At 47.5% G+C, this 26,102-nt stretch overlaps 2 protein-coding genes across 2 annotated transcripts in view; one reads left to right on the top strand and one right to left on the bottom strand.

Moving 5' to 3' along the window:
* The window catches only part of ntn1a (netrin 1a), a 59,045-nt gene extending 53,777 nt beyond the window's left edge, over window positions 1-5,268 (top strand). The window contains exon 7 of the mRNA XM_076294323.1: window positions 1,434-5,268. Within this exon, the coding sequence (XP_076150438.1) occupies window positions 1,434-1,762 (329 nt within the window). The 3' untranslated portion in view covers window positions 1,763-5,268. The remainder of the gene's footprint in view (window positions 1-1,433) is intronic.
* Window positions 5,269-5,601: 333 nt separating this feature from the next.
* stx8 (syntaxin 8) overlaps window positions 5,602-26,102 on the bottom strand; it is a 44,681-nt gene continuing 24,180 nt past the window's right edge. The window contains exons 7-8 of the mRNA XM_076294334.1: window positions 16,726-16,827; window positions 5,602-6,238 (exon numbers count right to left, since the gene is read on the bottom strand). Of these exons, the coding sequence (XP_076150449.1) occupies window positions 6,171-6,238; window positions 16,726-16,827 (170 nt within the window). The 3' untranslated portion in view covers window positions 5,602-6,170. The remainder of the gene's footprint in view (window positions 6,239-16,725; window positions 16,828-26,102) is intronic.

Here is a 26,102-nt window from a genome sequence, read left to right as displayed (position 1 = left end):
GGTCCAAATGGACATCGGCGAGACGCACAAACACAGGGGTCTGGCTCTGAAAGGATGGTCTTGTTCGCCGGGGGAGAGAGACCAGACAAGAGACGAGAAAAAGGACATCAGCTGGAATGCTCGCACGCTTGCTCTGGCACTGCACAGAGCAAACTATGCCGGGAAGATAAAGCACCGTTTCCAGCCCCACACACACACACACACACACACACACACACACACACACACACACACACACACCCGCCACCCCCTCTCCTTTTCCATGTCGAGCAGATGAACAGCTTGCCTCTGGAGAGGGCCCTACAGATGCATAGCTAGATGTCAAGGCTGTGAAGGAGCAGTAGAGATGCCAACAGGTCTCTTCGTGCAGTGGTTAGCCGTTCACTCGTATTCTCTCACATTCCCTCAAAAGACAAAAGCACAGACAGTGGTATGATGAGGTTTGCTGATGTGCACATTTCATTGTTATTCAGGAAGTCCTCTTGTGCAAGTCTATCTAGCTTAGATAACCTACTTTTGTTAGTTTGGGCTCAGGTGTGTGTGTGTGTGTGTGTGTGTGTGTGTGTGTGTGTGTACACACTGGGGGTTGGGTGGGAACACATATGTCTGGGGGTATTTGGGACAATGATCAGTAAATCAGTAATTGGGATTGTAAATGTTCTTCTGCACCTTAAAGATTTTAATGCTGCATTTTCTGTTCCATTCCTAAAAAAAAAAAAAAAAAATCCTATTCCAAAAATGTGGGATGTCTTACAAGTTATCCCAATATGCTCCATTGCTATCTCCGGAGTTTTTGTCATTGTTTTAGGAAACTTTGATTTCGGAAAAGAAACTATTACAGGGGAAATTTATGACATAGACAGGCGTTTGTGAGTTTCCATTGTTGACAGATATATTCCCAGCTGTAATGGCCATGGCAACTGCAGCTGAGGAAAAGAATGTGTTGGGCCACACAGACAGGACAGAGGTCACCACAAGGAAGGAATGCTCATATGCCGGGAAGACACTGGCACCTAGCACTCACACTCTCCTACTTTTGAATTCACATGATAAACTCACCTAATGCTGCCTCATGTTTTGTATCAACATGAAATAATGAAATGATGCGGAACTTCTCTGTCTGTACTTTACTCTTTCATCTGTCCAGATTCACAACAACAACAAAGTTTAGTCATATAATTATGCATACAGTTATCTACACTGACATTAAATAATCAAAAGTCTATTTTGGGAGATATAAACACTAGAATTACCTGCCCTCATATAATTACTGTTAATTATCATACCGCTAGTTTGTCTCAAATGTTACGCCAATAAAAACTGTTTATTCAAAAAATACACTGTATAATTAAGATTAAATACTCTCCCATGATGTGCCATTATTAAGTAAACAATTCCTGAATTCTCACCCACTTTTCTCGCTCTGTCAACAGCCGTCCAGGTTCACATCCTGAAGGCGGACAAGGCGGGCGAATGGTGGAAGTTCACCGTCAACATCATCTCCGTCTACAAGCAGGGCGAGAGCCGAATCCGACGCGGGGACCAGTTCCTGTGGGTGCGCGCCAAGGACGTGGCCTGCAAATGCCCCAAGATCAAGCCCGGCAAGAAGTACCTGCTGCTGGGCAACGACGAGGACTCGCCAGGCCAGAGCGGGGTGGTGGCGGACAAGGGCAGCCTGGTCATCCAGTGGAGGGACACGTGGGCCCGGAGGCTCAGGAAGTTCCAGCAGCGGGAGAAGAAAGGCAAGTGCAAGAAGGCCTAGGGGACGCGGAGAAGACAAGCGGGTCGACGAGGGGGGACAACTCAGAGCTGGACGGAGGGATTAAGGAAGAGGAGAAATGGAGAGACGGAGAGACAGAGAGACAGAGAGACGGACAGTGGGAGAGAGAGAGAGAGAGAAGGAGAGAGGGATTGACCGTTGCTGCTTTGAGTGGAGGCATGAAGAGATTATTAGGATGATATTTGAAATAGGAACTTTTTTTGTGAAGGAGCTCACCTTGTATTTTCTTGTCATATTGTTTATCATTTTCTTCAAGATTGCATTCTGTCATGTGGATTTTGCTGAGTTTGCACCTACAGTATACTTACCCAAACCCATTTAGTACCCAGTGGAGTTTGCACCTACAGTATACTTACCCAAACCCATTTAGTACCCAGTGGAGTTTGCACCTACAGTATACTTACCCAAACCCATTTAGTAGGCTACCCAGTGGAGTTTTCTCTCAGCTTCAATATGTCTTGAATCAATGTCATTGAAACATTTTCCCACTGCTAATGAAACACAAAGCAAGCCATTGCAACAAACTCTTTCACCAACTGGCCAGTAAGTGAGCATATTGAAGATGTAAAATCTGCTGGGAGGAGATAAATCTGCGTTTCTACTAAGACGACAGAAACTGTGGAGTGTTTTCACATTCTTACTTCATCACCAGTTTTTCAGATGTCATGATTACAAAACAGTTTTATCACAATATTTATTTATAATAAATCGTTCTATTCAAATTATGGTGGTACAATTATTATGTATTAGGCTAATCCTATACAACAGACACACACTCCTAGAGTACCACCAAGTTGCATAAAAAGAGTTTTGTCCTTCAGTCATTTCTGCATCTACATTACATGGGTTTGATGACAAAGGGCACATGGAGTTAAGACGTTCATGGCCCTTTATAAGCATAACATTAGTCTCTATTAGACATAAACATTGGACATTCATAAACACAGTTTTGTTTGTTTTGTCTGGTGAGGCAGTCAGTATTTAGGGTGAGGTGGGGGCAAGAAGTTCAAATGAAAGTTGTTGTTTAGGGCTGACCATCCAAGCCCTTATAGTTCATAACTGCTGACCATCCAAGCCCTTATGTATAGTTCATAACTGCATGTAAGTTTTAATTGGTGCTGCTCTTTGGCCACTAATCTCAACAGTGTTTTTGGATTACTTAATTTCCATCCGTACAAAAAGGACTGACAAGGAAACTTTTTTCACTGCTATGGACACTTACGATGATTCTTGGTAGCACCAGGAGAACGACTGACCATAATATAATTTCCTTTCTTCTTTTTTTTATCTGTTGATGATGTATTTATATCGCTGTGCATTTGTTTCCTATGGCTGCAACCATTTCAAGGTTGGAAAAAAAAACTAAAAAGACAACCTGTGGACATTGTCAGAGGTTAATCAAACCAGCGCTGTTGCTTAACAGAGTTGGTTGTCAAGGCAGCTCCAAAAGCTCACCTGTGGATCAGAGTGTTGATTCACTGCTGAATTTGTGGAGCTCTGATGGAATTGAAGCCAGTTCTGGTCCCACCGATTTGGGGAGTTTGCTTTGTTATATTTTCAAGGTGTGTATATATTGTGTAACCACACAGAGTATTTTCAGTTGTAACCTGTGCTTGTAAAATGACTAAAAACTCTGCAGTTGCTATGGGTGCCATATAACAGGGGATCTGCCATGCCATGAACAGCAAGTACAAGCTCATGAAATTAAGACAAAGGAGCAGCAACTCTCAACATAGCAGAGAAACTCCGTAATATCCTCAATTTAATATTCTTAGCTATAAATGATTGAACTTGGATACAATGAACCCATTTATATGCCTACTTAATCCGACTGGGTATTTTCTTTTTTAATTCTTGTTAGAAATCATCATTGGTATCACTGGTATTTGTTTTACAAACAATATAGTCAAATAATATCAATAATAGTAGAAAGCTTAAGAAAGAAAGCTTTGAAACTGAAAAACACCCAGACCCTTGGTCTAAATAAGCAGACTTCTCAATGCTGGAATGACCGTTTCCAGTTCTCTCTACCGGAGCATAAACATTTGCAAACATTTCAAACAATTTGGAGTTATTTCAAACCATAAATAAAAACACAGTGCACATATTTATTTGAGCTGCCACTGTGAGGGGAGTTTGAAAGTCTGTCTGAGTACTATTAAGCTTGCTTAATCCGTTTATATTTATATATATTTGTCTATTTTGCCAATAAAATATAAGACCATTTGTGCGATGTGAGAGGTAGTGTAAGCTTTCCTCAGGGCACAAAAAATGGTTTTCCAGTCGAAATGTAATTTGTATAGATAGTTTTTTTTTTTAATAGCATGAATTAGAATTTAATAACATATTTTGCAGCATATGCATCTGGCACATGATGATTTGGTGGAAATCGTTAAAAAAATGCTAGAAAGTATTGTGGCAATTATAGGTGACAGATAAATATCACTAATAAACATCTCTGGAGTCCTCAAGGGCATTATTTTACACCATGAATGTCCTGATTTTCACATTTTTACTTCTAGATTGAGCACACCAGTCATTCACATTTGTTTTGTCTTGCCATTTCGCAGCACTAAAGAGGATGTGAAAGATGAGTTCTTAATGCCCCATATTGATTTCCAGTTCCAGTGTCAAGTATTGATTACAATAATTATGTCAGACATGTTAAGTAGCTGGACCTTATTAAAAGACGACACACTTCCACTTCAGCTGGAGACGCACCAACGTGATACCGTGACGCAGGCAAGCATGGGCAAAAGGAATCTGAAGTGGAAATTTGGACTTGTACAGATCATTCATATATATATATCTCTATATATATATATATATATATACACACATATGCTATGTACTGCTGTCATTGCAATGATGAAACACAAAGGTATAAGATGTAATATTTATACATAGACTGACATGTTACTGCCCTCATCTCTATATTCATCAACTACAGTATCATATGTAAATGTATTAATGTTTGCCACTAGATATGTAATCAAATCACAAACTCATTTTTGTACCTGTAATACCACGATGTAAATTTTAGATCAGTCGTTCTTTCAAGCAATGAGATGACAGTGTCCTGGTTCTCCATATGACCGGCAGTTGCTTTTTGTTTCATACTGACTTGTAAATTTAGCTGTGGCCAATGCAAGAAAGTCTGCAATGTTGTTTGATGTGTACTAATATATTATGGTTCTTATGTATGGAAATATTTAATGACTCAAGACAGTGTGGATTTTGTTATTTGCCTTTTTTATTACCTTTTATGGTTGTTTAGATGGTTGTGATTCCAAACCAGATTAGGGGAGGGGTGGGATGGGGGGTTGGGGTGTCTGAGATGATAACTACTGAGCATCGAGCATAGAACTAAATCCAGCAATTCGGTTGAAAATAAACCCTTTTATTTCACTAGGGTCCTCGACCTCCTCTGTCGTCATTGTGTGGTAGACAGAGCGCTGATTGTGCTAGTGTGAGTCCTTGAGGGCAGTCTGGGGCGGGATGAACACACACACACACACACACACACACACACACACACACACACACACACACACACACACACACACACACACACACACACACACACACACACACCTGTCCACAGTCCCATATGTGGCTCACCTGAGACAGAGCTGAAGGATGAGGATGAGTTCCAATGACACCACGTCACTCCATATGGAGAAGCATCCGCTTCCTTATATCTAACTTTAGATACCAAATTACACGTCCTTGCATTTTCCTCCAAATGATTCAGTTTCTTCACAGTTTAATTGAATTAATGGGGACTTGTTATAAAAGTAAGCGGTAGACAGGGTACAGGGTTAGAGTAACTGTAAAATGTGTTTATTAGAAATTAGAACCACCAAGCTAAATTGATTTACAGAAAGTGAAACAGTCTGGTTAGCAACAAAACGCCTAGGTTTGTTTTGGATGTTTCTCCAAAAACATTATAAAATTTCAGGACAAACGATTTAACATGGCATACCACATGAGACCAGTATTGCTAAGCAAGTGGAATTACCAACCTGTGCTCTCAGACAGAAGTGGTGAGGGTATTGTATTGCTTGGGCAGTCGCAAGGGCTGCTGCCGCCCTCAAAACCAAACAACAGCCGTTTAAGGAATCAAAACCTTGCTGCGTTGGCATCTCGCACAGTCCCCCCACTCCTTGGCATCAGGGTTGGCCAGCAGCACTTTTCCTTCATTTTCACAAGGAGGGCAAATGAAGGGCAACGAGTTTGTACAGTACGAAGGAAGAGTAGACGAGGAAAGTAGGACTGGGCCTCTGTACAGATTTCGACCCATACAAGCCCAAAACTCCTGCTATCCTTGCTGATTGATGTTGCGGCGGTAAAACAAAAAGACATCCAGTGGTCTTCCGTGACCTCTTCATTAGCTGGTGGGCCACACAGCCACCATGATTATAGCGATCAGCAGCAGCACGATCACCACCATCATACCTGCAGGAGGGGAGAGACAGAGGAAGAGCTTAGAGAAGGACACTCCACATGTGGGGGGGCTCTGAGCTCATGGAGGGCCCTCATATCAGGCTTCTTCAGGCTTTCTGCATTTTGCTTAGCTTGTGTGGTTTGCCTAATGGATATACCAGATCCCATGAGAGCCTCTCTTCCCCATCAGCGATGGACAAAATGCCTTTCCATGTGCATTCACTGAAGCACAAACACAACATATAAACACAAGTATTTGCAATCACTCACGAAACCCAGGCTTAGCGTTTCAACAACAGAATAAGAATCTCCAGCTGATTCTTTGTCAATCTGTCTAATGTTTAAATACTAAAGTTAATATAAACTTGTAAAACACAATGACAACTGACAACAAGCTGACCCAGCTGCAGTGTTACTAAGCATTCCTACTGATGTGCTGATATACTGCTTTAACAGTCTGGCCATGCAGGTGGAGAGGCTGAGCCAAACATGGCTGCTGTGCTGAGAGAAAGCAGACTGTGCCCCCACTGTGAACAAGACACAAGAGAAACAGAGAAACACTTCCTGACACAGTCCATAATATATGAGAACATTACGAGAAACTATTTGGAAAAAGATTGACAATGTCCTCCCTGAGTTCCTGCAAGGGAGCGATGACGAGAGTCTTTCACACTTCTCTGGAGAAAACGAAACATAGCTTCTCCTCACTACGCAATAAGTGTATGCATGCCATGAACTAAGGGACTGCTGATGCATTTCCTTCATCTAGATATACTGTACACTGCTGTTCAAAAGTTTGGGGTCACTTAGAAATTTCCATTCCACTCAATTATAGACAGAATACCAGCTGAGATCAGTTGCATTGTTTTTTTAATCAGGACAGCAGTTGTCAGATTAGATTATGCGCTTAATTGCAAAAGGGTTGTCCAATGTTTTCTCAGTTAGGCTTTTAAAATGATACCAGATTAGTAAACAGAATGTGCCTTTGGAACATTGGATGAATGCTTGCTGATAATGGGCAATGTAGATATTGCATTAAAGATCAGCCATTTCTTTCTACAACAGTCATTTACAACATCAATGATGGAAACAAGGACATTTCTAAGTGAATCCAAACACATGTACACACACACACACACACACACACAAGCAAGCGCGCATATATATATATATATATATATATATATATGCGCTGGCTTTGTTTCCCACACTCCCCTTCCCATTTGATGTATCTGATGTACCTAACCCAGCTCAAATGCTTTGGCAACACTAGACAATGTTAGGGTCAATAAATCTTCTTTATTCATTTGAATGTACTCCTTTTTCCTCATCAGCGCATGATGGGGTTTCTAAATGTTCACAGGGGGGATGGAGGACGGGACATTAAAAAAGTGAACGGAGTGGATGAAGGTAAGAGTTCCTGGAAACAGAGCTTAAAATAGCTAAAGTAACAATCTCCCTATTCCTCTAGTACAATGAAGACATATGAAGACAATGACAGATTAAGTCTCTTCGTTTCTCAGTAGCAACTGCTACTTCTGGGAGGTCTAGTGTTGGTGAGGCCCAATGGCAATAACAGCATAAAATACTTGCTGGAGTAGGAGCGTGGTCTAAGAGTGTAAAACTTACTGCCGAGCTGCTAAAGATGACAGGCCTGATAGCCACGTGTGGAGCAAAGGGCCTGCGGTGTGTCAGCAGGGCCGCCACAGCGGAGAGCACTCTCTCACACGCGCACACACACGCGCACACACACACGCACACACACACACGCACACACACGCACACACACACACACACGCACACACACACACACGCACACACACACACACGCACACACACACACACACACGCACACACGCATGCACGCACATGCACACACACACACACTTAAGAGAACTGGAATATCAGGCATATCATGCACACATAAACAACTCACCTTCGAACCTCAAGAAAAATATGTTCTGTGTAAGCAAGTTTGGTGTGTGTGTTAATGCTGACAGAACCAAATAATTGACCATGCCATTTCTTGTCTTAGCAAACATGTACAAACACAGATGTATTCTTGTACCATTGCTGAATATTTTGTTATGATATGTATCTGCTAAATACTTTTGCGTTTGGATCAAATTAAATGGTAAAATAATACACTGTATTCAGTCAACTAGCGTATTACCATTCGAGGTTAATCTGATTTATCTATTCTGAATTTATCTAGAATCTATAACAGCAAAACCCATTCAAGCTGGTAGCTTTTTAACCCTCTGTATCAGTTCCATTACTACGGAAAAACCAACTGAATCGGCAAGTGACAAATTAAATATGTATGTGGGGGTGGTGTTGAAAGCCATCCCTATCGGTGGCTGTGCCGTTGGTCAAATTTCGCAAAATAAGCTTGACTTCCACCAGCATCTGCAGCTGTTTCAAATAGTTTGGAGGAGGAAAAGTCCCTAGAAGCTGTTGTTTGGAAAATCAAAGGAATGCTCCGTGCTCCATGTGTCACATTCTTTTGATGGCTAACAATTCCTTAACTCACAGCACAAGTGACAAGTGGATCAACCCAGCTCTAACCAAATCTCACACACACCTACGGACCCGGACCCGCACACCCGCGCACACACACACACACACACACACACACACACACACACACACACACACACACACACACACACACACACACACACACACACACACACACACACACACACACACACACACACACTCCTGTCACCTGTCACAATAGGCCATACATGCCCTTTTTTCAATTTCAATGATTAGGAAAAGATTTCAAACAACTTTCATCTAGTTCAAATCAGCGGTAGGCCATGTCCCTCACCCTGCAAAGTCGATCTTTGTTATTCCCGGGAACGCTGCTATTTTCCTCCCCGCTTTGGGCCGCTGGTTTACATTTCTCTCATATTTTGGCTTTCTCGCTGTGCGTTCCCTGCTGCGGCGTAATTGCCAGCGGGCCCACGGGGAGAGGCAGCGCGAGACGCCGCCATGCAGAACTAATTGTGTGTGTTATTATGAAACCAGCTCTCCGGTGGCAGCCCTGGTGTGTGTGTGTGTGTGTGTGTGTGTGTGTGTGTGTGTGTGTTGAGGTGGGGGGTGGGGGGGCCACGACTCAAAGACTGGGGCTCTTTTGTTGTGCCAATCTATCGGAGACGTCTGAAAAGGCCGCGGTGGAACCACGGTGAAGTACCTGTCAGAACACCTAACGGAAACTCCTTTGAGGCGGAGAATGGTAGGAGACAGTGGATTAGCATGAGGAGAGGGGGCACGGAACCAAAGGATGGACCGTGCTGGACCAGGCGCACAGTCAGAAAATGGACTTGCCTTTTTCCCACATAAATGTGGCCACTCACTGATAACATACACAAGATAAGACACAGACAGACACAGACAGACAGACAGACAGACAGACAGACACACACACACACACACACACACACACACACACACACACACACACACACACACACACACACACACACACACACACACACACACACACACACACACACACACACACACACACACACACACACACACACACACACACACACACACACACACACACACACACACACACACACACACACACACACACCCTGTGAAGGCAATGACATGCCTGTGGCTACTTGCGTCTTTAGCATTCAGCGGGACGTGACAGGCCTGGATAAAGGCCTCGCGCCCCTGAGGACCCCGGCCTCCGCTTTCACACCCCTCGGACCACGGCAGCACCCTCCCCTCCCCGGCGCCCTCTCCGAGGGACCGCCACAGTCCAGCTAAGTAACTAAATAAGCTACTCCTGACCCCGGCCCTGGTGGACAAATAGCAATAATCATGTTTGCCGGCCAAGTAGATGAAAGGGCCCGGGCCATCACCGGGGCAAAGGAAGGCAGGGTGGAGGAGTGAAGGGGTGGAGGAGTGGAGGAGAGCTGACCACCCAGGATCTACTGAGCAGGGCACTGTGGACTTCCACCTCATCTGTCCTCCTCATAATTGATGCTAAATGGGAGGAGGGGAGGACTGAGCCCCCACCACCACCCCGCCTGGCTTCAGAACCCTCAGACGGCCACAAAGGGTTCAGCTGACCTCGCAGAAAGAGGTCAAGTTTTATGTTAACGTGGCTCGCTGTCATTTTACTAATTGTAATCTTATTAGTGTCCACACAATGAGCGACGGAGGTCAAATTCCAACACACTGAAAATATTAAGCAATGGATGCTTTTTAGCTTCATTTGGTGAGCTAAAAATAAATATAGTGTATATATACTATACTATACTATAGCAATATAGTGTGCATTACAGGCATGGACCAATGATACTAACATTAGGACACACTGGTGAAACTCAACTCAATAAATATGCCACTTTATGATGCCTGCTGAAACCTGTATGCCTTGAGGTGAATGCCCCAAAGGTCAATATTCATTGATATGGCTACTCCATATCTTTTGTTGTTTTTAAATGTTACGCAATAGCTATAATTGTGGCATGACTGTGTGGGATCAGGAAGTATTAGTTGTAACCGTTTGCTGTAAAGCACAGCTGTAATGAGGGCTATAGCGGAAATAACAGTATACCTGAATATATATATGAATAAATGGACTAATGGACTAATAATTAACCATAAAAAATTCCATTAAAGAAAAAAAAAGTAAAAGGACAAATGACTAATGATGAAGTATTAGTTTCTCTATATCCCAGTATTTAAAATGTTATACATCGAATATTCTAGAACTAGCATGAAATACCCAACACTTGCGGAAATTCACATTCTGACTTATTAATACCCGTGTCGATACAAGTTTTATTTGTTCATGGTAAAACGGCTTGTCAGACAGTATCGCTTAGGTGTGTGGTAGGCCTACTGCAAACTTGCATCAGTGGAAAAATGTAATTGTGGTGAAATGACTTGCCATGGCCAGACAGACTTGCTTTATTTAAATAATTTTATCCTTAAAAGATCCTGCCAGAGGTTTCAACAGACACAGAGTGCGCACAATTTGAGCTGAATTGGTCAAACAGGGAGGGGGGGTGTTAGCAATGGCCATAGCAAACAGCTGCACAGCACAACCCTTCCAGCGTTGGTGAGGATCGTGGAAACTCGCTTATGAGTTTCAGCTGTTCTGGTCAGAAACCCCTTTCCCACAACTCTTATTGATTTCAGTAGATTTAAAAAAAAAAAAAAAAAATTACCACCGACTGAAATTGGAATTCCTGAAAATCCTTCGGAGATCCTGATGTGGTGAAGACCAGGCAAAAGGCCCAGGGCTTGGTGAAGTAGGTTTGGCAGAACCTAGAACGCCAACCGCAATAGGGCAGAAATAGACAGGAACCAGAGGAAGGGCTGTGTGACTCATTTCTGATTCAGTAGCACACTACAAGGTAACATTAGGCTTTTTGGCACTTCCTCACCCTCTAAGAGGGTTTACCCTAACAACCTGTGTATGGAGACAGCCCGTCTACCGTGACATATTTTAATGGCAGAGAGGGTTCATAACTATGACAAGGCTTCACGGTCTGAGCATTCTCTGAGCATTCTCCCCCCACAAAAAATAACACACACACGTACACACAATAAGAGCTCCTAGTCCTGCAGCTCTCTGGTCCAAGAGAGTCGGGGCAGCTAACTGGCCGGCACCATCACAGACAGGCCCCCGTTGCCCTCTTTGACAGCTCCTTCAAGGAGCGAGCGCGCCTCCTCTGGCCTACTTTACACTTTACCCTCCGGCTGGGTGCGGGGGTTGGGGGGGGTCAGGACACCCTGGAAAGACACAGAGCGGATTAGAGTCCGGGGGAGAGCGGATTAGAGGCCGGGGGAGAGCGGGGCCGCCATCGCCGACCGCCTCGCGCTGCCCGGCCCGCCGCCTGACGAGTGGCTTAAGCCCTGGGAACCCGGGCGCTGGCCAAACGGAGGGCCCTTTCGGGGTGAGAGGCTGGCTAATCTGCGGCGCTAAAACCCACCCGACCCTCCTCCTTTATCACGCCTCTCCAGTGAGCACAAATGACTTTGTGAAAGGGACCTCATTTCAACTTTTAGCTTTTTTAACAACTCACTGGTTTTTTTTTTTCCCTTTTCCCCGGGAATTACTTATAGCGCTAACAAAAAAAAGGGGGGCCATTGAAAAAGGTTAATCCGTGCCCAGTTGTGTCTGCGTGTTCGGGACTTTTTTGTTTTGTTTTGGTGAACCAGACACCATGTGGGCTTCTCCTGGCGCGCGCTGGGCCGTCCTGCCACAGCATGATAGCTCTCGCTCACACGCCAACCACACCAGAACAAGCCTCGCTCATCCTCGCAGGACTCCTGATGGCAGCCGGGCGAGCATTGTGTGTCTGTCTGAGCGACAGACACAACGTCAAATTCCAGTGTGTCTGTGTGTCTGTGTGTGTGTGTGTGTGTGTGTCTGCCTGTGTGTGTGTCTGCCTGTGTGTGTGTCTGTGTGTGTGTGTGTGTGTGAGAGTGTGTGTGTGTGTGTGTGTGTGAGTGTGTGTGTGTGTGTGTGTGTCTGTCTGTGTGTGTGTGTGTGTGTGTGTATGTGTGTGTATGTGTGTGTCTGCCTGCGTGTGTCTGCCTGCGTGTGTGTGTGCGCGCGTGTGTGTGTGTGTGTGTGTGTGTGTGTGTGTGTGTGTGTGTGAGCAGTGGAATCCTCCCGGCTGGGTCTCAAGTGACGGATAAGACGAGCTTCCTCAGGCAGCTTGTGTAAATTTCATCGTTTTTCTCTCTCCTTCTTTTTTCCTTCTTCTTCTGGTCGGGCAGGAATGGGGATGCCATGCGAGCCTGGCGCGGCTGTAGTCAGTCACGCCACTGCCGTCTGCACCTTGACACGGGGCTCCCCGGGGGGAAACGCAGGGGAATGTGGGCTCTTCCTCCAGCTGACCCCTGGACAGGCGTGACCTCTCCTCACACTCAGGTCTGCTGTTCAGCAACACAAAGGCGCTCGAAAATTCCCAGCCAGGACCCCCCCCACACACACACACACACACCTCCTCCATCGGAGCACTAACTTACACACACGCTTAGAAAAACACATACCAAGGGAGTGAGCAACAGAAATGAATTTCTGATCCCAAACACATTCAAAGGAGTTCCACATATTGCACCTAAGGAATCCTAGAACATAGAACAAATGTTGGCAAAACATGTATTTAAATATTCCTGTTCTACACCCCTCCCCTTGCTTTTTTATTTGTCACCCAATAGGCTAGTGCTCTTGTCTCTTATCCCCTGATAAGAGCTTTATAAGGGTTTGAATGGCCGTATTTGGAGACAATGGTGAAAAAAGTGTCCTGTTGAATGTCTCACTCTGAAAGATTGAGATTCATCCCTCAGTCCCCCTCCGTTCCTGGGGGGGGGTGGTGGGTGGCTCTGTTGAGACCTCCCAGCTCAAGATGAAACAGTACGGTCTCATCCACCCTCCTCTATTCTCCTGAGAGCCTCATTTGCTTGATGAAGTGAGTGTGAGTGTGAGTGTGAGAGCAAAAAATGTCTAAACTGTGGTCACGGGTTTCCTCCAAAGAGCAACACTGAGAAGAACTCAAGCGGACTGCTGTACCATCACTTTCAAGATTGTCGAAGACAGCGCCGTGAAAGAGGCGTTCTCCGGCACACTAAAACCATTACAGCGGCAGATGAATTTAACACAACGAGACAGTTGGGGGGAAAAGACTTGTGCATCTCTTTAACGGTTGTGGCCTGCGTATGTTCAGCATTCTTTCCCAGTCATTAACTCCAGTTTGGAGCTGGTGGTTTAAATTTGCCTGGAGTAAACTTCCAGACCACTTTGCTTGTAGTGACTCAGATTACAATTTGTGAAACTAAAATGTAACTTAAACCACTTGTGCGCGAAAAAAAAAAAAGACGACAAGTAAGACCTGCAGTGTGAAAGAAGAAATCAAGCAACAGCTCCACACTGCTTAAGTTAGAGAATGCCTCCACATGAATAGGCTTTCAGTTGAGGAATCATAAACATACACCCCGCACAGAAAGAGCCAAGCCCTCAGAGAGATTTGTGGCATGTTGTATTTTCAATGCTTTCTCTCCGCTAAACAAAGACAAGTGTCAAACAAAGTGAGAAGAGCGGAGAGAAATGAGTGGGGGGGGGGGGGGGGGGGTCAGTAAAGGTGGGGTACTGACTGCAAAGGCACTGGGGAATTATGTTCTATTCATACACACACAGACCTCTGCCTCCAGTCTCTTCAAGTGACAAGAATGTATGAATATCTTTAAGTAGGAGAAAGAGATGGTGACAGTGTGTGTGTGTGTGTGTGTGTGTGTGTGTGTGTGTGTGTGTGTGTGTGTGTGTGTGTGTGTGTGTGTGTGTGTGTGTGTGATAGAGAGAGAGAGAGAGAGAGAGAGAGAGAGAGAGAATGAGTGAGAGAGAGAAAGAGAGATAGAGAGAGACAGAGAGAAAGAAAGAGAGAAAGAGAGAGAGAGAGAGAGAGAGAGAGAGAGAGGAGGGGTAGGGGTGGGAGTCTGCACAATGTGCACAGTGACTAGGGTCTGGGATCCTCAAACAAACCTTCACAGAGGGGTGCCATGGGGACAAGCAAACGGAACGATCAGTTCAATTAGCTGACCTCCGCCATGTCACTACGCTTCTCCAACACCCCCCCCCCCCCCCCCCTCTACCCCACCCTGATACACGCTCTCCAAGGCCTGCGCTGTTACCAGGGGCATCCTGGAGCCAAAATGCGGTCATCTCCCAGGCAGTGCAGGTCGTGTAGTGCAGTGGGCAAACAGAGCCCAGCCGAGGCACGTCCTCTCCCTCCCATCCAGCTGCCTCCCCCAGCACAGCACACAGACCCCAAACCACCCAGCACAGCACACAGACCCCAAACCACCCAGCACAGCACACAGACCCCAAACCACCCAGCACAGCACACAGACCCCAAACCACCCAGCACAGCACACAGACCCCAAACCACCCCAAACCACCACAAACCACCCAGCACAGCACACAGACCCCAAACCACCACAAACCACCCCAAACCACCAAGCACAGCACACAGACCCCAAACCACCCAGCACAGCACACAGACCCCAAACCACACAGCACAGCACACAGACCCCAAACCACCCCAAACCACCCCAAACCACCACAAACCACCCCAAACCACCACAAACCACCACAAACCACCCCAAACCACAGCCACTGCGTTGGGGGAGGTCACCCACGGTTGAGGTAAATATATGAAGCAGGTTAGGCTAATTGTCAGGGAGGGTCCTTGTTTGCACACAGTAGCAAGTGGAAATTAGAGGCCTTGTTGGGGTGTGTGTGTGTGTGTGTGTGTGTGTGTGTGTGTGTGTGTGTGTGTGTGTGTGTGTGTGTGGTCTTGTATACTGCAAATTCCTGGAGCGTCGGGTCACGAAGCCCAAGCTGGCTGCTTTGGTAGCTGTCTCTGTGCCAGTCCTCTCTCATTAATCTTAATGTTGTTTGGCTGCCAAATGTGCTTGTCTACATCAGCGTCAACCTTTTCTGGGCGATTAAGTAGCGCTCAATATGCTTCTGGTGCGCGCGGGGCTCCCAGCAGGCCGAGGGGCAGGGGCATGATGAATAGCGTCTGGCAAACAGCAGTCCTCCTCCTCCTCCTCCTCCTCGGCCTCGTTGGCCGCCCTTCGCTGCGGCGGCGGCCGCGGTACCCCACCTGTGGGATCTCACCCCGCTCCGCCATTAGCAGTGGCAGTCTGACGCGTAGCAAGGAGCCCGGAGCAGAGGCGGAGAGTGCAGGAGCTGGGACCGCCACCACCACCGACACCGCCACCACCGCCGACACCGCCGCCACCGCCGCCACCGCCGCCTCTCATCCGTCTCCCAGTCGCTCTACCATCTGCTCGCCACGCAAAACAGGATGCTGCCGCAACGCTGCTGCACTAACTCAGAGCCATCTTTTGATTTCTGACCTCTGTCTAACATTTGGGCCATTACCAAGCGTTACCAGGGAGATCACAGATGGCTTTGTCTCTAGGCAGAGCAGTAACCGGATGATTTTTTTGTGTGTGTGAGTGTGTGTGTGTGTGTGTGTGTGTGTGGGGGGGTAGGTACTGCTGCCCTGGGACAGCCCTGTGCGGAGCAGTGGATTTAGAGCTTGGGTCTGGGTTTGCCATTACTGTGTGGAGGGCGGGCTGAATAGTGCTTGTAAACCCCCCTGCGCACGCACACACACACACACACACACGCGCACACACACACACACACACACACACACACAGACACACACACACACAGACACACACACACACAGACACACACACACACACACACACACACACACACACACACACACACGCACACACACACACACGGTCCTGAGATCTGTGCCGAGCAAAAATAGGTAAGCGGGAGCCCTCATAAATCTGGAGCAGAGACAGACTTATTATAGCTGAACGCAGGGCACATCAAACAGCCTGGGGGAGCACACAGGACCCTGGGGGGGTGTAGAGGGCTGGGGGAGGGGGTGGGGGAGGGGGTTGTGGGGGGGGGTCCAACTCACCGCAGGAAGCCGACTTGGTCTCCACCAGCTTAACCCTCCGCGTCTCACTGCGGATCCTGCCGTCGGTCTTGTCCACCAGGTTTGTGATGTCGTCGATGATCTCTGCAACAGGAGACAGAAACAGCCTTAATTTGCTTCCCTTTCATTCTCAACTTCTGCAGTCCCCTGAGCACTCACTACCTGTCATGGACTCAGACATCTTTCTTTCCCTCCCCCCACAGTTAACTTCACTCGCTTTCTTTTCCCCCCCTTTTCTTTATTCTTCTCTTTCTTTTTTTGTGACACTGTTGCAGAGCCTCTGCAGCCCGTAAGTGCTATAAAGTCAGCCCTAATAGAAACACAGCCCACTCTGGCAGGAAATGACACTGGAGTTGCTGGCAGCCTCAAAGGCCAAGAGCAGCCTGACAAAAGACATGAATGGCAATGTGTGAAAGCACTCGCCCACCCCCTGAATCTCTCGCTGCTTCCTGAAGCCATTCTGGCTTTAATCAAGGCCGTCTGTACGGGTGTGTATGTGAGCTGTCCCTGTGTGTCTACATGTGCCTGTCAGTGTGTGTACGGATATGTCTGTTCCTCTGTGTGTGTGTGTTTGTGTGTGTGTGTGTGTGTATAACTGCATGTGGGTGCGTCATGGTGAGTGAACAGAGATGGCAGGACCTTGTGGCTGTTTAACTCTGACTCATCAACCTGCTTGCCCGAAGCGCCTGATTGGCTGACAGAGGCACCACGCACGGTTAGGCTGCCACAAACCGCAAGGACCCATGGCTCCCCTCCGCACCAGCGGCAGGACCCAGGCACCCCTCCGCACCAGCGGCAGGACCCAGGCACCACGCCAGCATCAGCGGCAGGAGCAGCGGCAGCACGGGGGGGGGGGGGGGGGACACACAGGGCTCCGGCATGTGGCACACGCCCTGCTCACATGTGGGGTGTTCAGGAAGGCACGGAGACTGTGGCAGCTAACCACGCTCCCGCACAAGACTGGGGAAGCGTCGATCTGATAAACAAGGTTAACGATCTCCAATATTGAATATTCCACAGCCCAAATGGGAGAAAATGGGCTCCTTTTATACGGCAAAGAACGAGACAAGTGAGATAAAAAAGAAATTGGTTTGACCACATCTAGGGGCACACCGGAACAATAATTAACCATCATTACTGTCCCGTGTGAAACTCAACAAGTTAACAAGAGAAAGCCTGTGTTAATTCGACCACAGAGCTCTACTTAGTTGCTTGTGATGGCCAAATTACAGGAAGTTTCCAAATCCTTAAGGTTGCTGCTCCCGTACCCTTGAAAAGGCACTTAACTTTTGTGGTTATGATCCTGATATAGAGTAATGTCCACCTCCAATGTCCAAGATGAGTGGGTCCACTGCTGTAGTGCATTAAACGCAAATGAATAAATGAGATGACCAGTGGAGCGTACCGCTTTCACCCTCCTTCCCATTCGCCTCACGTCCACCGCAAAGGGACTCGCAAGCTCGCCTGACGACTCTGAAGAGAAAAGGCCCTCTCCTTCACTTGGATACGGAGATGACCAGACCATGAACCGTAACGAACGAACGAAGACAAATGCAGAACAAATGGACGACACAGAGTAAAAATAGCAAGGCTCATTACTCGCTGTGACATGCACGGATATTTATTGCTACACAGCATTTTAATTGGCCATGTTGTGGGGAGCCTTCAGAACTCCACGGAGCGAGCCACGCTGGGCTCTTTCCTACTCCTTATTCTGTCTTTTGACACTAACTTTGTTGAAAGTTCCTTTCAAGACGGGGAAGGGGGGGAAAAGTTTCACTGCTGGTAGCATGAACAATGAGGTGGACCGCAGAATAAATAAAAAAAGAACCGCTCTAATGACAGAATCTCAATATCTACCACCAGCTTGCTGGACCCTTTTCAACAGCAACGGGAAGCATGGCTTTTTTCTGCTGCGGCCCAAGTCAGTGCCAACTCAAACAAGCTTCTTTTCGAGCCTCCTAAGAAACAATCTGCTGCGGTTGATTGGTAGGGGGGAGAAGTGCTGTGAGCGCACTCGTGCATTCTGAATGGTCGTTAGCTGAAATGTAATTGCAACCCCCCCTGGTGCCGGGCCGGTTGTGTCACCCGGTGGTGTTTCCTATGGACGACTGCCGTCAAGGTGTCAGCCGGAGTGAACCGAGAGAAACACTTCAGCAATTAACCTTTTCCTCCCCACACTCTGGGAGGCCATTTTGAAGCTGAGTAAACATGTTGCATCATATATTGCAGATGTTGGGCGTGTGTGTTGCAATGAGTTTGTGGAGAGAGAGAGGAGGGGGGGGGGTTGAGGAGTGAGGAGAGAGAGAGAGAGAGAGAGAGAGAGAGAGAGAGAGAGGGGAACAAATGGGATGGGGGCAAATAGGAAGACAAAGCAATGTAAAAAATATTCATGCAGCAACAGAGGAGGGACAGGAGAGAGAGAGAGAGAGAAGAGAGAGAGAGAGAAGAGAAAGAGAGAGAGAAAAACATGCAGGATGGGAGGAACAGGAAGAAAACAAGAGGAGAGCAGAGAACACAGAGTAAAAGAGGAGACGAGGAGACGAGTGAAGAGATACAAGAGAGGAGATAAGAGGAGCACAAGAGAGGAGGTGAGAGGAGCACAAGAGAGGAGATAAGAGGAGCACAAGAGAGGAGGTGAGAGGAGCACAAGAGGGGAGGTGAGAGGAGCACAAGAGGGGAGGTGAGAGGAGGTGAGAGGAGCACAAGAGGGGAGAATAGAAGAGACCTATAGAGGAGAGAGGCTGCTGCCCTTTGGGTGGAGGTGTGTGGCTGTCCGAGCGACCGCTCCCCTGGCAGCCCTCGCTCTCGTCTCTCTCACACACTCCACTTCCTTGCCCGCCCAGCGCCCCTCCCGCCCCAGCGGTTCCAACGACATAATTTCCAATTTCCTCGTGCGGCGCTCGCGCAGATACACGACAGCTGCCTCTTCTGGCCCTGACCGGAGCTATCAGCACACAGCACGACGCTGGGCCCAACCGAGCCAGCGCACGCTGCTCCAGGCCAAAAGGGTTGTTTATTTTAAATGCTATTATGCTGCATAAACCTCCAAACCCGCAGTGTGGGAGAGATCACAGACACACAAACTCACTCACTTTCATGCACACACGCAAGCGTACACACCCACACACACACAAGCGTATACACACACACACACACACACACACACACACAAAATCAACCACTCTCTAATTTGCGCAAGAACACGAACACCAACCATCTAGCACACATCCCACATAGAATCAATTGCTTGTTCCCTTGTTCACACAAATACATTACACACTTTCACACACACACACACACACAGACACACACACACAAACACACACACACAATGATCTCATTAATCTGAGTTTGGCTGGCCCTTGCAGCCTAAGTGACAGGGGAGGACAATCCAAGAGGCCCCTGGATCCCTCCTCTGCACTTTTCCAGGGACGGGCACAAAGCACAGGCGCACAAAGCCAGGCCTATCTGCCCCCAGACACAGCCAGCTCATCGTGTTAGGAGCTGCACGAGAAAACAACGACGTGTGCTAAAGGTTACCGTCACATCCCTGCCCCTCAGCCAGAGCTCCCCCCTTTTTTGTCACGGAGAACAAAGCTTCATCAACACGCATGGGGAAACCGTGTCTTTTGTCTTGCTGTCAGCGAGCAGGCCATCTCATGAACGCTGACATGGAGCAGAGCAGCCCTCGGTCAAGGCAAGGCATTGACAAACGAGAGCTCTGACAGCGCCCAACATCAGAGCCAGGAACTGACTGAAATGTGGTGCTAAAAGGCCCAGAGTATCGAGGGGAGGGGAGGGGAGGGGAGGACGAGGCAGACAATAAATATGGTAATGTAGCCGAGAGAAAGCTAATGTGTACTGTACACAGCACAGAATCATTCACACATAATGAATGCATTCCTCCATTAACACATTGCTGCCATGAACAACAGCTTCTCATCGCTCTATGCAAAAGAGGTGGAGTTGCCGAAGGGGTCTTGTCTAACTAACAACAAAACACTTACGAAAGATGGGGCAACCAGCTATGAAGCTCTAATTGCGAAACAAGAGGATGCAAGCAAGAAGACCCTCAAATGAAAACAAACACAACTGTCTTCCCATCACCCTGTGGTTTATGCATGGCATCCTAAACAGAGAGCTGACAATCAATCAGTATCTTAATACTTTCTGTCTAGACTGCCAACTCCAAGTCTCTAACACTCTCGGAATAGCCTGACAATCTGGAACATATGAGAGATTTTGAGGCTTTGTTTTTTGAGGATTTCCTTTTGAGTCACAATTAAAGGGCACAAATAACTTCTGAAAAGTGTTGTGTTGAGTGAGACAGTGCTGTTATTCATCACGAAAGAGGCAGGGAAGAGACTGATTAAATGAAAGAGAGAGAGAGAGAGAGAGAGACAGAGGAAATACAGACGCATCAATTGGCAGACGACCTTATTTCTCCAGCTTTATAAACAGGGAGATCTTTTTTCCCCCACTGACAGAGTTATAGCATGCCTGCTTCCTTCCTGATGGCCTTGGTTTGGCGCAGGAGGGCTGTGGAATGTTCTGCGTTGGCCCCCATGTTCAGTGTTCTATGCCTTCTGACATTCACCCTGTCAACAAGCAGGTGAAACCCAACAGCCTGAGAGCGGCCGCACATGTCTTGGAGACTCAAAAGTGAAACCATCATGGAATCACAATGTGCACTGAACGCAAGACCTGTTTCCAGGTTGCACCTCACACGCCTGAACGTGCCTTCCACGCCATGTGACCCTGGAGAAACGTGAGTGTTCAGGAAGACAGCAATGGGACACAGATGTTCGAGCCACATGACATCACCCGACGCCTTCGCTCTCTGTAAAGTGCGCCCATCCCTGGGTGCGCTCTCCTCTAAACATCGGCTCTCGGACGGCCACTCATTGGCCGGCGGCCCCTTCTTTAGAGGATGAGCTGGTTAAACAGGTCCGTTTCCGCAATCGAGGCCTGTGATCTGGACGCAGACTCTTCCTGCTCTCGCCGCACTGGGAATAACGAGAGTAACGCCGAGGCTGTCTGGAGGGCTGCCGCTTCACCATTTTTTTTTTTTTTTCCACAGGATTAAGCTGCCAGTCGTTTTGGGAAGCCCGCTTTGCTCCAAAACCCTGTGTAGAGGGAACGCAACACAAAAGGAAGGGTGGAGCTGACTGTCCATGTCCTGTCATCTCTGCCAGGTTCTGTTGCTCTGTCTCTTTGAGCTCTTAAATCCTGAGGGTTTCCCATTCCAGCACCACACTGCTCGCCCCAACAACCGTGAGTCACACATTAAGACTCATGCCTGTTTCCTATTAGCCGGCTGCACTTATCTGGTGCTATGTCACACACGATAGCCATCTGCAGCTTAATGTGTTTGCGCGAGCGGCGCACGGATGGCCCAGAGACATCGCCCGCACTTTTGTTCGAAAAATGTCAACACTGTTTCCCAACTAATGAAGTCATCTGTCTGCGATATGACAACTCGGAATAGGTTGTGTCTGACAGAGGATGTTTAACAGACATCAAAAGAGGTGACTCAAGAAGAGTATGGATCAATGAGATTAAATCAATCATATTAGATTACAAGTTGTCCAAGTATAATGTTAGACATGATTGTAACAGACTGTAAACCTGATACCAATTTCGAGGCAGTATCCATGGTGCTCACTGATGTCACATGTTCGGTCAAGCCCTGACTACAGCCTGGTCCATAATTACATATTTCCTAACACCATCAAAACAGGTTTGGGTGCCAGGCAGCGGCTCTACATGGGGAGTGGACCTGCATGGGCGCCCAGGCACATGGCTCATGGCTCACACCGTGGTGTGAATGAGAGCAGGGGAGTGGTTTGTGTCAGGGGAAGGAAGTGTGACTGAGTGAAGCGTGGGGGAGCAGCTGGTTCAGGTGCTGGGATTTGTCACAGCGCCCTGGGAGGGATTTCCTCCTCTCTTCCACTCTCTCACTCTCCCCCTGTCTCTCTCTCACTCTCTCTCTCTCTCACTCTCCCCCTCTCTCTCTCACTCTCTCTCTCTCTCTCTCTCTCTCTCTCTCCACAGAGCCTCTGGATGTGGTGTTGGGCGGAGTGCCACTGTGGCTGTCACACAGGCTGCATCATCGGGGCAGCGCTGCAGGCAATATCCCCTGCTTCCAGCGCTGGACTCCACACACAGAGCTGTGGTGGAGAGCAGCAGAGCTGGGCGGAAGACCTTCTGCAAGTGTTTAGTGGATGTCAGGGAGCAGTGAGAGGAAAGTAAGCAACCCAGTTTAGTGGATGTCAGGGAGCAGTGAGAGGAAAGTAAGCAACCCAGTTTGGGATTTTCAGCAGTTGTAAAAGAGGCTGTAAAATGTGTCCAATCTCTATGAATCAAATTTGATCACTGATGATCACTCGCTTGTCTGAAACCAAAATGCAAGTAATTAGTGATTGGAACTCTGGCATTCTCTCAGAATGGTAAAGACTGTATATTCAACCTTCAAAAGATGACAGGCAGCCTTCAATCAAGCTTCATCAATAACATCATCCATCTTCACTCAGGACGGCACAGGCTAGTCGATGTGAGGCGGGTTATTTGCACTCACCACAAAATCTTGTCTGAACTTCACACCCCTTCAACACCCAGCTAATTAGCAGGGTGGCTGAGTCAGTTCTGCAGGGACTGCTGTGGTTTGGGGACTGTTCTAAACAGCAAAACCCCCACTGGCTGCAGGACATGCCATATTAACCACGCGCATTAGTACAGGACGCCTTCTCATGCCCGACCTCTAGGCCACTGCTTGTTTTTCTTGCCGATTCAAACACAAACTAGCCCTGCGCTAATTCCGTTGCACTTACTCAAAGGATTTTGCCTGAGGAAAGGCAACAAGAGAAAGAGCTCTGCAACTCACAAATGTTACCAATTGGCTCGAAGACTGGAGGGGGGGAAAGGGTGCCCATGCCAACCAAAACACACCGGCACTCTGTCGTTCCTGGAACTTCATTTGGACGGCGTACGATGGACGCACTCTTGACGCGATGATATAATTCAGGGCAATTACTACATTTACAAGAAGTCCTGCTCTGCTGTTGAAGTTTTCAAACCCCAGTCCTCACCCCTTACCCCCTTTAAAATCAGTGTTTTATCCACAGCGCATGCTGTAAACAAACTGGCCCAGCGGGCCTGCCGAATGAGGATTAGTAGGCCTGTACTTTCTGTCAAGAGTTTATGAGTTTGTAAACTGACAGTAAGTCCCGAGAGCCTCCATGATCCGGTGCCAATAGCCTGGAACAGCACTAGGGCCCAGCCCAGCACGGAGAGAGAGAGAGAGAGAGCGCTGCAGAGTCGGAGATTGTTTGTGTGAGCTGGGCTGAGGGGAGCGAGATAAAAACAACACACAGGCCGCACTCTCTCCCCTCGAACAATTCCACCGAGCAACGATAAGAAAAGAATGGGAGACCCACGATTATTTGTTTAGGTGTAATGGTTTAGAAGGCAGGGGAAAATGAAACACCGTGGTGGGAATCCCATCTATGGGTTTATTTTGATCAGCAGATATGGGATCGGCCTGTGAGTGGGGATCAGCTTCGCCCGTGCCAGTCATTGTCCAAGTGTCAAACTTGGGCTCGGAGCCAACAGCCTGAAGCAAAGTGACTGGCACCCTTACAATAAAGGCAGCGTAAACTCACTTGTCCAACATAAAACATCTGTAAAACGAGTGACAACCTTACTTTCGAGATCTATGAGAAAACCATTTGGAATACTCGAAATATTCACATTATGAGAAACACACACGGGACTACAGTATCAACGACTATTTCGAGGTCAAGTAACAGCGCATTTATATACACATATACTTTATTGCACATTCCGCAGCCGAACTTGACTGAATCTCCACTGAATATGTAAACTGACATAATGTTGTGCTTGGGAACTGTGCAGTGTCTGCTTTGGCGGGTTTCATGAAACCTCTGCGACATGTGTCACACACGTGTGTGTGGATCACGGACCACATTTGCTGTTCATTAGACCCCCATGCATCAGAGGATGTGTGACGTGAGACATGGTCTCTGCCAGCAGACACAGAAATAACCACCATCACTCACTCAGCCAGACTGTCTGTCTGTCTCACAGACGGGTTGTCTGAGCAGGCACCGTCGGCCTTCTACCTCATACAGCTACCAACAGGTAGGTTCACAAGGGAAAGAGCAGCATGAGATATGAGGGGGGGGGGGGGGGGCTCAGTTAGATGAAAACATAAAACCAACGAAGGACAGATGCTGTGCATATGAGGAGAACGGGGAAAACAGCCATGCAACGATGACAACATGGACTTCCTCTGAAAAGTGAGGTGATGGAAAAAACACTTGTAAGAACTATGCGTCTGTATCGCTCTCTCATTCTGGTCAAGGGAATGTGTTTGTGTGCGTCTCACACTCAGAAATACTTGTGAGTAATAGCGCACACTCAAATAAATAAAAAAGCCGCAGTTTCAGCCGGGGTGCCCTGTGTTTCCAGACCAGCAGTGTGGCTCTGCTCACATCTGCACAGATTCTCTTCACGGGTAAATAATTGGCTGTCATTCCTCTAATACCAATCACTCTTTCTCACGAATTAGTGGTTCCTGCAGTTGTTTAACTCTTTAACTCACTCGTGACGCAAACTGGCATGTGCTAGAGGTACACGATCGACGCCATCTCTGGGAAACCACCACTGGATGGGAGCGTTCAAGTCTCCTGAAGATTCATTGTTGCTAAGGTGCCCAGAAAATGGATGGTTGGTGGCTGATTTAGCCTCTCTTCAGGCCTGGGGAAGAAGAGCTCGTCCTTTAAAGTTTCCACTTCAAAGTCAATTTCGCAAATCGAAACCGTACCATTAGTGCTGTAAAGTTCCTGCCGGTTGTCACGGTAAGACAGGAAGTGAGTCAGAGGAGCGAAGACGTACGGTAGGAGGGGTCAGGGGTGTCGGACAACTCAAGAGATCCTGATGAGATGGATCTGTCTGTGTCTGCTCGGGCTCTGTGCGATTCGTCCGTCACGCCTGCTGCCTTGAACCAAGCTTGCTCCACCTCTCCCGGACTTCGATGAGGGAATCCAATGAAAAAAATCACGATCCAATGAAACGCTATAAAAATGGACCTGGAGCACGTTGCTCTCCGAGGACCACTTCTGAATGTCTTGCTTTTGCATATTTTGTTGCCATGGGTGAATAAGAGGGAGGTGCCGGGGAACACCTGATATAATTGAAAACAATAACCCCCAAATCTCACGACATGTCATAAAAAGAAAACGACCCCTCTTAAACGAGGAAGGATAAAGTCCAAAAGTCCAGGACTTAGGGAAAGGGTGTGTTTGTGTGTGTGTGTGGAGGAGGTGGGGGGCAGG

The sequence above is a fragment of the Alosa pseudoharengus genome, unplaced genomic scaffold, assembly GCF_046254945.1.
Source record: "Alosa pseudoharengus isolate Yale_2024_CS ecotype anadromous, Long Island Sound unplaced genomic scaffold, YU_APseudo_1.1 YU_APseudo_1.1_scf_1, whole genome shotgun sequence".
Classification (NCBI taxonomy): domain Eukaryota; kingdom Metazoa; phylum Chordata; class Actinopteri; order Clupeiformes; family Clupeidae; genus Alosa; species Alosa pseudoharengus.
This window is presented reverse-complemented; position numbering and strand designations above follow the sequence as displayed.